At 37.6% G+C, this 12,410-nt stretch overlaps 1 protein-coding gene across 1 annotated transcript in view; it reads left to right on the forward strand.

The window, feature by feature from the left end:
* Positions 1–12,410, forward strand: part of IQGAP1 (IQ motif containing GTPase activating protein 1) — a 97,748-nt gene that overhangs the window by 28,868 nt on the left and 56,470 nt on the right. The window contains exons 3-6 of the mRNA XM_069466585.1: positions 573–729; positions 2,222–2,299; positions 6,845–6,921; positions 11,327–11,394. Coding sequence (XP_069322686.1) covers positions 573–729; positions 2,222–2,299; positions 6,845–6,921; positions 11,327–11,394 — 380 coding nt within the window. The remainder of the gene's footprint in view (positions 1–572; positions 730–2,221; positions 2,300–6,844; positions 6,922–11,326; positions 11,395–12,410) is intronic.

The raw sequence follows: 12,410 nt of genomic DNA on the forward strand, positions 1-12,410 counted from the left end.
TTTCCTTTCCTCCCTTCCCTGCCTCTGAAAAACACTAAAGAATTCACTATTTACTGCTTCCATAGGAGTTTCTTTCAGCATTTTAGCTAATTGACTCTGTTTTGATAACCCCCAAACGTGCATAAAACCTGAACATAGAAATTCACTGTGGATTCTAAATTCTGAAGCTGGAAAAGAACATCAGCAACAAATTTAAGCTTCTGCCCAATTGAGAGGGTGGCTTCAGTTTCAAATGGTTTTTCCTAGGACTTCTCAGGGAGTAACCTGAGGACTGAGGAAAGGGGTCTGAAGTTCCTGGGGCAGCCAGGATCTGGGGAGCCAGCTGGCTGTGTTGCTGCAGTGGAGGAGAGTGGGGTGGAGAAGGTGGTATTCATGCTCAGGAATGTTCCCAAGTTCCCTGCCTCTGAGATCTCACCGGGCCAGGGCTAGCATGTATGTGGGACTGATTGTAAAAGAGTGTTGCTAGGTTGGACTTAAACTTCTCTAGGGAGAGTGGAAATTAAGCTTCAACTCTCTAAGGAAGAATCTGACCTCCCTTCTCTGTTTTCGTTGTCCTCTCTCTTTTTGTGCAGGTGGATGGAAGCATGCCTGGGGGAAGATCTGCCTCCCACCACGGAACTGGAGGAGGGACTTAGGAATGGGGTCTACCTTGCCAAACTAGGAAACTTCTTCTCTCCCAAAGTGGTGTCCCTGAAAAAAATCTACGATCGAGAGCAGACCAGATACAAGGTGAGTCCTTCCTTACGTGGTGCTTAGATTTCTGTAAACTAGAGCGAGAAGGTTAGCATACTTTATTCTGTGTGAGAGTTATTGAGAAATATGTGTAAGGTATGTTTTTTCCAACAAAATATAGCCTTTAAAATGCCTGGCAGGATGGAGAAGTTAGTGCAAAGGCAAGACATAGTAGTAAAAGAACTTGAGCTGTCTATATTTCTGGTAGAATTCTTATGATGGTGTATATCTAGAAGTTTTCATAGTCCTGGGGCAAAAAACAGTCCCCTGAGGTTTTCTTTAGAAGGTAGAGGAGATAACTAGGGGAACTACTACTTTAAATCTAATTTTCACCAAACACTGAGATTTGCTGGCAAGTTGAAAGTAATAGCAACTGTGGGAAGAAACATCACTCTATGATATTGGAGTTCAAGGTACAATGGGAAAGTGATCCAATTTCAGAAAATTGAGATAAGTGAAAGGGTTTGATTCCTGTGGCCCAGGGCTCTAAGAAAAAAGAAAAGGAAAAAAAAAAAAAAAAGACAATGATGACTGCTTAGCTAAGTTGGGATGTTGACAGGACCAAATTCTTATGTCTACAGAGCTCCTATAGGGAGCTTACCTGTGAACTCTTATTTGAAAAAAAGGATGAGTATAAAAGATAGTGGAGGATTGCATAACCAGGAGCAAATGTAAGAGTGGTCTACGGTAAGAACTGGGCCCAAACTCAGAATGAGTAAGGCTGCAGATGGTGTCGAAAGAAATTTTTCCATTTTATGTTTAAATTAAAAGAACAAGGAAGAGGTAGGTCTTTAGCCAAAATTAACATGCTAAACAGAAACTTTCCTTAATCAAAAGCAAAGATTTAAATGTTGAGTTTTAAATAAACAGTTTTTCTGAAGACAACTTGAGTTGTTCTGTTGACAGAATAGCAAGATAGCAAAGGAAAGTGGAAACTTGGCAGCAACAGTTAAAGTCTTTGTGCCCTCTTGAGAGTAAATCTTGCTCAAAAATAGCAGACATGGAGGTTTAGAAGCAAGTATTTCTAAGTGTAGCATCTAAGTCCTGATTGATACATTTTGTAATATCTGTCATTTTGTATCTTCTGTGTTCAGACACCACACTAATTACTTCACACGCACCATCTCACTTAATCTTTACAAAAACATATCAAATAGGTGTTCTAGATGGGGGAAATGATTAAAAGGTGAAATGATTTGCCCAATATCACCAGCGAATGGCCTAGTCAGGAACTGAATCCGAGATAATTTACCTCCAAAGCCTGTGTTCTGTGGAACACGCTGCACACAGGAAGGTTCTCCAGCTGGCTCTGAAGTGAGAGGAGCTGAGATGTGGATTTGGCTTCTTGGTAATAGAACGTGAGCACAATGACCTCATATTTAAGGAGATCTTCTAAAGCGTCACAAGGAAACTTTTCCAAGGAGACTTTCTATTTAGTATTTGCTTCAATATAGCCACCAGTGCCTAATGGTATTTTTATTTCTTCCAGGCAACTGGCCTCCACTTCAGACACACTGATAACGTGATTCAGTGGTTGAATGCCATGGATGACATTGGATTGCCTAAGGTAACTTACTTCATAGTCATACTTCTGGCTGTTTTGGCATAACAGCTCTCATTCTACCTATTAAGTTATTCTCAGACTGTTTGGTGATTTTTCTTTTTTTAAATACTAAAAGATCTCTTTCTTCTATTTGATTTAGAAAATAGTTTCGTTCTTTTTCTATTCTATTCCTCATAACTGTTTCACCTCACCCTGGAGAAATTCCTCATGATGATATTTACTTTTACTACATCATATTGGAGACTTACATTAAAACTGTTTTTCCTTAGGTAGAATTCACATACTGTTAGAGTTGCCATTTTAAAGTGTACAAATTCAGTGTTTTTTATTTATTCACAAAGTTGTTACATTAAAATTTGACTTTAGGAAACAGGAAATATTTTAGAAATCTGTAGAGAGTATGAAGGGTCATTTTATATTTTAAATTGTGAAGGTAATATAATGACATTTACTTCCTACATATGTTTTTGGTGATGGCTGTAGTTTTGATATGGTAGTGTGAATCCTCTGACTGTTTGCTCAGGAGTGTATCTAGTGCTGCTTTTAGTGAAATTGCCATTTCTAACTACCCAGTCCTACCATAAAGGCCATGCTCTATTGTCACTCTTGGAGGCATGGATTGATTGATTGATTTCTTTTTTTCTTTACATCATGTGACCTAAGAATTCCACTTATCACCCAAAAAACCCAATCAGACAAGCACAAAAAGATATATATATAAAGGCATTGCTTATGATAGAAAACAGTCGATAGCGAAACTACGTGTTTCTTCACTCGGGGTATTAATTGTTATAGCCAGTCAAATACTAGTGCCATTAAAAAGGTTATTAACCTGTGTAAACAAAGGAAGTTGTCTTTGATGTATTAAGTGTGTGTGTGGGGGTGGGTGGGGGGCAACCAGTTTAAAATTATAAGAGTTTGTGTTCTGGCTAAGATGAGATCACTAGTTTTGTGTAAAAATAAAGTGAGTATCCTTGGGGAAAAAATCTGTAAAGAGATAGGATTTTCATTCCCATGTGATGGGATTAAGGGGTGATTTTTATTTTCTTTACACTTTTCCTGTGGAATCCAAATCTGTGTAACCAAAAAAAAGATTTTTAAAAAGTGAGGTGTAGGCCGGGCGCGGTGGCTCACGCCTGTAATCCTAGCACTCTGGGAGGCCGAGGCGGGTGGATTGCTCAAGGTCAGGAGTTCGAGACCAGCCTGAGCGAGACCCCGTCTCTACTAAAAATAGAAAGACATTATATGGACAACTAAAAATCTATATAGAAAAAATTAGCCGGGCATAGTGGCGCATGCCTGTAGTCCCAGCTACTCGGGAGGCTGAGGCAGTAGGATCGCTTAAGCCGAGGAGTCTGAGGTTGCTGTGAGCTAAGCTGACGCCACGGCACTCACTCTAGCCTGGGCAACAAAGTGAGACTCTGTCTCAACAAAAAAAAAAAAAAAAAAAAAAAAAAAAGTGAGGTGTAGAATATCAGAAGGTTACTAAAACCAATTGGACATGAATATTTGGGATTTACATAGTGCCAAGCTCATTGTTGCATATATAGCTGTTGAAGTGAGTTCAATCTAGAGCTGAGTCTTTGCGGAAGACAAGCCTTTGTCCTCTTTTTTTCAGAGCAAGTGCTGAAGTTCTCTTCCTTGCCACTGGGATATTTGAGAATTAGGCCCCACAAATATCAGGAAATGCAATATGTTGTTCTTACAGCTGCTTGGCCTTTCTGTGCACATGTAACTTCCCGTTCCTGTTTTTTATATGGTATAAAATACTATGTAGTATGAAATATTATACTATGCACCTGTAACTTCCTGTTCCTGTTTTTGATGTAGTATATTGCCAGTGGGCAGTGACAATTTAACCACTTTTGAATGGTACTAAGAGCTTTTTAATATTTGCTGTTGCTAGAAATGTTACTATAAAATGCTTTTTTAATGATATAATTTTATTACTTTTTTTTGTTTACTAACAGTAGTGTATTGTACTGGACCACAATTGCAACAAACATAGTATTTACTAAAGGCTTTCAGGGACAACATGGTAATCAGGACTATAAGCCTCGAACTGTCTACCCTACATGATTCCTTTTGAGAATATGAACTAAAGATATTTAGCCTAAAAATGTATTGTTGCTCATAATGTATGATATATAATTGACAATACATAGATAGTGTTTGTTGGGATGTTCCTTCCTAATCTCTTTATATGGTACATACAGGCTAATTGTAGAAACTTAATGCAATAATTTTTTGGTTCTTATCCTTTTTTAACTCTTTATTATAATTGGTATTGTTGGCTACCTTTTCTCTGAAATAGTTGAAATTTTTTTTTTTTTTTTTTTTTTTTTTTTGAGATGGAGTCTTTCTCTGTCACCTGGGCTAGAGTGCTGTGGCATCAGCCTAGCTCACAGCAACCTCAAAGTCCTGGGCTCAAGCGATTCTCCTGTCTCCGCCTCCCAAGTAGCTGGGATTACAGGTGCACGCCACCATACCTGGCTGATTTTTCTATTTTTACTAGAGACAGGTCTTGCTCTTGCTCTTGCTCAGGCTGGTCTCAAACTCCTGACCTCAAGCCATCCTCCCACCTTGGCCTCCCAGAGTGCTAGGATTATAGGCGTGAGCCACAGTGCCTGACCTATTTTCTTACTTTGATTTTGATTTTTTAAATTGTTTCTAATCTGCCATACTAGTCCTGTTTTCTTCATTCTACCTTCCATATCCTAGTTATGGACATTCCTTAAGATGCAGTCTTTATTTTAGATATTTTCTGCCATTCTCATGGTTTCAGTTATTCTCAAGACTGTTTGCTATAAGATAAACACAGTATTTTCAATTGGCTTCTGGGCATTTCTCCTTGGATAGCTTTCTGTAATATCACCTAGAATTTTTCATATCTAAAATTAAATCTATCTTCTTCCCAAGTGAACTTCCCCTCCTCTATAGTAAATGGTACCATGTCACCATTTTCTCAGTCATCCAGTCTCAAAACATTGCATATACCTTCGACCTCTAAATCCAGTCATTCTCCAAGCCATCTCCATTTATTTGAAATATCTTTTTTATCCATCCACTGTTATAGCAGCCTCCCAGCTTGCCTTCTCAGCTCTAATCTCATTATTCAGCATATCCTGTGTCCTGTCCAGTCAGATCTTCCTGAAGGTCTGTTTTTATCCTTAGCTTCTAAGCTAGGATACTTCTTTATGTCCTGCTTATCAAGTTCAAACTAGTCTGACTTACCTTTTTTTTTTTTTGTTTTTTTTTTTTTGAGACAGAGTCTCACTCTGTTGCCCGGCTAGAGTGCCGTGGCGTCAGCCTAGCTCACAGCAACCTCAGACTCCTGGGCTCAAGCAATCTTTCTACCACAGCCTCCTGAGTAGCTGGGACTACAGGCATGTGCCACCATGCCCGGCTGATTTTTTCTATATACTTTTAGTTGTCCAGCTAATTTCCTTCTATTTTTAGTAGAGATAGTGACTTCTTGCTCAGGCTGGTCTTGAACTCCTGAGCTCAAACGATCCACCCACCTCGGCCTCCCAGAGTGCTAGGATTATAGGCGTTAGCCGTTGCGCCCGGCAGAACCTAGTCTAACTTTCAAGGTGCTCATAATAATCTGATCTTATCCTATCTACCCATGCTTATTTTTCTGTTACTTTCTAGAAATGTATTCTTTACATTTTAAGGACCTCATTTTTTTAGTCTTTTACTTCTCCAATCCACTGTTGCTCCTTGTTTCCCTAAATTACAGATTGAATTGTGTGGTGTCACATTACTATGAGAATAGGTCTTGAAATTCAAGGCTATTCCCAGTCTAAACCTACTCTGTTCCTATCCTACCTCATTCATTAACTCATCACATATACAGCTGCTTCCATGACCCTGGCTCTGGGCTTGGTATTGAAGATATAGCAGTGAATAACACAGATCTAGTCCCTGCTTCCATGTGGCTTGTACTCTGTTGGAGTAGCCAAACAGATAAACACAAATGATTGATTGTGGTAAGTGTTACCAAGGAAAGTGCTGGTCTTCCACATTCCCATGTACATCCTCTCTTCTAGCTACTTCATTTGTGTATCTTCCTATTTCCCCCAAGCATTATAGCACATTTTAATATTTTACAGTTTTTGTCAATGTCTAAATGTAGCAATTTGCCCAAACTAAAGCACTTAGTAAATGTTCATTGTTATTACTCCATATAGGCATGGTAGAGAGTAACGAAGAGTATGGTTCTTTAAGCCTCATACACTTGCCACTGATTTAAACTGGACTAGAGCCTGTGTCTGGGTCTGAAATAAGTAAATCACCTTCACATACCTAATGAAATTCAGTGGGTTGACCAAATAGGGATTTTCCAAGTAGTACTTTTCATTCTGTATTATAACATTTTATCCCTTGAAATACTTACGATGAAATGTCTGTTCACCCTAGTGAAGTTATTTGCTGAATACCAACAATGTTTTCTAATTGTCCATAGTTTTATTTGTATTGTTGATGATTGGTGAATGTCAAATGAACACAGTGGATGGATACTTTACTTCTTTTGTTTCTTCCTAGATTTTTTACCCAGAAACTACAGATATCTATGATCGAAAGAACATGCCAAGATGTATCTACTGTATCCATGCACTCAGGTAATCAGATTTTCTTGGTAAAATAAGCAATTTAGGAATAACATCTGAATTGAGTGTACAGTTTTTTATCCATAGTGTAAGATGAAAAAGTTTTTTTTTATTAGTTTCAGAATTTTCAAATAGAATACTGTTATCCTAACAAAATAGTGAAAAACAGCTGCTTTTTTTCTAGGGAGTATAAAGAAGGAATTTATGTATTCCCATAATAGCAGATACTTTGGTTCTAAAACTATGGTATAATCTTTCATTATTGATAGAGGGTTTCTGTGAACTATGCATTTCACTTGGGGTTTGGTCTCTTTTGAGTAGTCATCTAGGTCCTTGCCATTATTGAGCCATTTGTTCATTCATTAAATAATTTTATACCAACACAAATATGATACTAGGAACTGAAACAGTATAATTTTTCCCACAGTTTCGTGATACATTTGAAATATGACTTAATTTCAGGTCCCCAGAATCAACAAGGTACTAATTTAGAGGAAAAAGTGGTATGCTGGAGGGAGAGTGGGATGGGATGGATGTTGATGCTCATACAGGATGAGTATCCCTTATCCAAAACGCTTGGGACCAGAAATGTTGCAGATACTGGATTTTTTTCAGATTTTGGAATTTTTGCATTATAGTTAGCGGTTGAGCACCCCAAATCTGAAATCTTGAAATGCTTCAGTGAATATTTTCCTTGAGCATCATGTTGGCCCTCAAAAAATTTCAGATATTGGAGCATTTTGGATTTTGGATTTTCAGATTTGGGTGCTCACCCTGTAGTGTGCTATGGAAGTATTTAAGCAAATTTATTTGATGGCCATAGGACTAAAGGAGAGGATGGCAGAAGTGAGTAAGATTTGAATATGAGATTTTTTTGCTTGAGCTGCTCTTTTTATATAGCATCCTGTATGTTTGCTTAATAAATGTTGATTACATGTGTGAATGTATGTATAATATTGATTGATAAGAAAACTGTCATCTCCAATTTCTTGATCAGACATGTATTAGATCTTTGGTATCACTGGGATCGATGTGAAACACACAAAAGAATGAATATAGCTGAGGACTAGTGGATGTCTTATATTGAGAGTGTAGCAATTTCAAATGTACGTGTCTCAGCCAAAATCGGCTTATTTCTGGGTATTGTGATTGGCTTTGTGTTACTTGAAGTCTGTGTTGATAACCTTGTGAGGGCTGTACCTAGAATGGATATGTGAACTTGGCAGGTACAGAGGCTAAGCTGGCAGAATCCTTCTCTTGCTAGTTTTGTAGCCACTACTCTCTGCAACGTAACTTGGGTCCCAGGCCTCGCATTCTCTGAACTAGAGATGCAGACTTAACTGTGCCTTTCTAATGATGGGGTCAGAATGAGAAAGAGAGGAAGTCCACCATTGTTTTCCATTTCTCTTGAATATGCAATCTGTGCTTAGAAAGTATATATGTAGAGAGAGCAATGTGTTCTGGTTCGTGATTTATGGTTTCTTTCTTATGGTGTTTTCCTGAAGGGTAGTTGGCAACATTTGATAAAACGTAGAATGTGTTTATAACTGCTCAGAGCCTCTTTTACCATAAAACACAACAGTGTTCAAGGCAGGTTGCACTTCATTGTATTGGGTAAGGCACCATCTCCCTTTGGATCACCAGTGACAGAGAAGCATTATCTCCCTGTTTTCTCCCTGCCCTTTTTTAAAAAATCTTGATTGGCATTATTCCAGAGATAATAACTGTACTTCAGTCATACTAAATTACTTTTCAGATAACATTTCACTCTCAGATAACTCCTCAGTTCTCCATTATTTTGAATATATTTGTATACTTTCTTTCCACTTCCCCTGATGTTTGGCTATTCTAAGAACTGATTTAGGGGTTAAATAGGCCCATAGTCTATTATCCTAAATTTAAAAAAAACCTAGGATCTCTGAAAGTTGTTTAAGTTTGATGCAGGTTCATTTGTTGGCAAAACCTGATAATTCAGGTTATTTAGAATATTTATCTACATAGTATTATTTGAATATTTCTCTGCAGAAAAGTAATATGTTGGATTGGGGGTGCTGCCCCAGGGTTTGCTGGGAATATATTTATAATACTGTAAAACCTTTTTAGTATCTGAGAAATTCTACACTGTAAAACTGTAAAACTTTTCTAATATCTGAGGAATTCTACAGTCAAACATATCTGGCCAAAAGAATTTAGATAAGGGACTGTGTACCTGTACTACATTCTATTTTCTAATGAACTGCAGTGCTTAAGGGTCTTTATTAATAATCTTGGAGATTAGTATAGTGATTTCTAGGTTACTCTGCATTTAGCAAATCTAATTGGAATCCAGATAGGTTAACATAGCTTACTGCTTCCCATTGCTACAAAGTACAGCTTAAGTAAGGAAAAAGGAAAAGAAAAAAAGAAAAAGAAATCTAATCTCAGTTATAGGCTGAAGTTATAGGTACCTAATAGTTTATTTGTAAAAATTGGCATGGGAGAGCTGGAACAAAGATTCAGAAATGCTGTTTACCATTAAGGTTTGTAAGTTTTAGGTGTGAGGCTAAGTACTTTTGTTTCTGGGTGAGAGGACCTAAGTGCCCATTATGAATCCATTCATAGCTCCAGTAGCTCCTTAAAATACTCTTAATAACTACCTAATAATTAAAGAGAGATGAAAGAAAGATGGTGGCCATGTCTTATCTTCTACTTTTTATATCAACCAGTGATAACATTGTAGCATCTTTAATCTACCATTGAAAGACATTAAAAGCTAACTCATTCTTCCTGGGGCTATGAAAGTGACATTCCTGGACTTAAAACATGGCAACTGCTTTGCTATTTCCAAATAGGAATAAAATAAATTCTTGGAGAAAAATATTACTACTGATTTAGAATGCAGGTGGGCTGCATTAGTGGAGAAAAATGTATAAGGGAACATATTACACATATAGAAAGTTATTTTGCTTTAGAGAGTTTTTTGAAAAGATTTAAAATCATCTGAGAGAGGAACTTTATGTAGTTCCATCTTGAGCGTTTTATCCTAAAGAACAAAAGGACTTAATTATATACATATGATTTATACTTGTACTTCTCTGAGAAAATGACTAGCTGCTGTGGTTGTATAAATTCTTTTATTTTTTATTTTTTTTTTTTGAGACAGGGCCTCACTCTGTCAGCCAGGCTGGAGTACAGTGGTGTGATCATAGCTCACTGCAGTCTCGAACTCCTGGCTCAAGAAATACTCCTGCCTCAGCCTCTCAAGTAGCTGGGACTATAATAGGAGCACACCACCACACCCAGCTAAATTTTAAATTTTTTTGTAGAGATGGAGTCTCACTACACTACCCAGGCAGGTCTCAAACTCCTGGCCTTAAGCAGTTCTTCTGCCTCGGCCTCCCAAAGTACTGGGATTACAGGTGTGAGCTACCATGTCTGGCCTGGATGTATAAATTCTAATGTGTTTGAATACTCAATGTGTTTTTTGTTTTATATCATGCATTTGGGTTTATTATATATAATTTAAATTCTAGTCAGTTCTATGAATGCAGTATGCATGATGCATGTATGTATTTAGATGATACTGAGGTTTGTACATTATTTGCAATAACTTTAGACCATTCTATTAAGTTTCTATGATTCTTATATATTTTTTATTTCCTCCCTTATTGTAAGGCTGTCAGTGTCTTGCTCATGTCAGTCTCTGTAAAGTGCCCTTCTGATGGCTTCTAATTTATTGAATCTTGTAGGACTTTAGAATCCACTTAACCTAACACAGGCTTGTGGACGTTTATTTCTCCATCTGTGAAATATTGATATTTATTAATATAATGTTAGGCTCTAGCTAGACATTGGTGAGTGAGACTTGTATTATCCCTGCCTTCGTGAAGCTTAGAGTCTAGTAGATTTTTTTTCCTAATCTAAAGAGTAAAAATACATAATATGTGCTTTATTTAAAACTCTTAAATTTACCTGGATTAAACTTTTCATCAATAATATGAATTCAGTTTAAGTAAGATTTGCTATCTGAATCATTTTCATGAGCCTTTTTAAAAATGTCTTGTTACATAAAACTTACTGATCACGGCATGGTAAGCAGAAATGAAGAGACTTCACTGATATTAATTATATTAACATTCACGTTAACATATTCACATTGAATTTGTGCCAGAACTGGGACTTGAATTTGTGTTTACTGATTTCTCCCAGTCCGGTGCTGTTTGCATTATATTGTGTGACTTTTTAGGACAGTGCTGTTATGTAAAACTAAAGAAAGCTCTGAGGCAAAGTATTATAACTGCAAAGGGGACTGTGATAGGTGCCGGAGGTCTCTGTGTTCAGAATGTTTCCATTTTCTCCCTTACGCTGATATTCCCCTTTCAGAGCAGCAGCTGGGTATGGCTGGAAGGCCTAACTCTTTGCATATTTTGTTTTCTAGTTTGTACCTGTTCAAACTAGGCCTAGCTCCTCAGATTCAAGACCTGTATGGAAAGGTTGACTTCACAGGTAAGGACTTACAAACTTGGAAAGAAATGTTTAATTTATGTGGAAATAGCCTGGAGAGTCAACAGTACCAATTTTAAAGATCTAGGGCTTTAAAAACACTCTGACAACAGAGATGAAAGAAATATGAAGAACCTGCGTCTGCTAGTAGTGGAAAGAACACTAAACTGGGACTTTCAGGCTCTGTTCTTTCACTTACAACGTGGGCATGATTAGTGAATCTCAGATTTCTTATATGTAAATTGGGAGTAACATTAACATAATAATGTTAACATCTAACATTAAGTGTTCAGGTGTGTTGAAAAAAGCTTTATAACAATATTTCCTTTTCCCTTCCAGCAAGCACCTGTTATGGGGAAAGTAAGGAGGAGAGTGGGAAATGAGATGATACAAAGATGACAATTTAATAAATTTAAAATTTAACCTTATTTGGGTTGGTGTTTCTATTTGCAATAGTCAGGTGCTTGAAGAGTTGGGAGCTTGGAGAGAAAAAGGCAGTGTTAACATTGGTTGGGGGTAAGACAGATTCAAACCTTTCAAACTGGTGATTATTTTCTAAGCCTGGGAGTTTAAAATTGTGGTAGTAAAGCTTTTATCTATGATATTTTCCTTCCAAGGAAGTTGTTGACCAGACCTGGGGCAAGGGCCAAACCTTATGTGTTGTTTATCATTTGGCTTTCTGCCTTAGAACCGAAACTGTTGAATAGCAGCTAGTGATATGGATTGTAAAGACCTGGATAACTGACTAGTTTGGCATTCACTTGTTGTTGAGCTCCTGTTAAAGCTGTTCCATTTTTAAGTTCATTGTAGGAAATGCCACACGTAGCAGTTTTGAAAAACTATTTCCTGTAGGGCTGCAGTCCCCAAGCCCTGGGCCTGTGGCCTGTTAGGCACCAGGCCGCAGAGCTCTGCCTCCTCCCACTCCCCCCTCCCCTGTGGAAAAACTGTCTTCCATAAAACCAGTCCCTGGTGCCAAAATGGTTGGGGACCACTGCTATAGGGCCTTCTCACTTTATAGT

The sequence above is a fragment of the Eulemur rufifrons genome, chromosome 3, assembly GCF_041146395.1.
Source record: "Eulemur rufifrons isolate Redbay chromosome 3, OSU_ERuf_1, whole genome shotgun sequence".
In the NCBI taxonomy this organism is placed as follows: domain Eukaryota; kingdom Metazoa; phylum Chordata; class Mammalia; order Primates; family Lemuridae; genus Eulemur; species Eulemur rufifrons.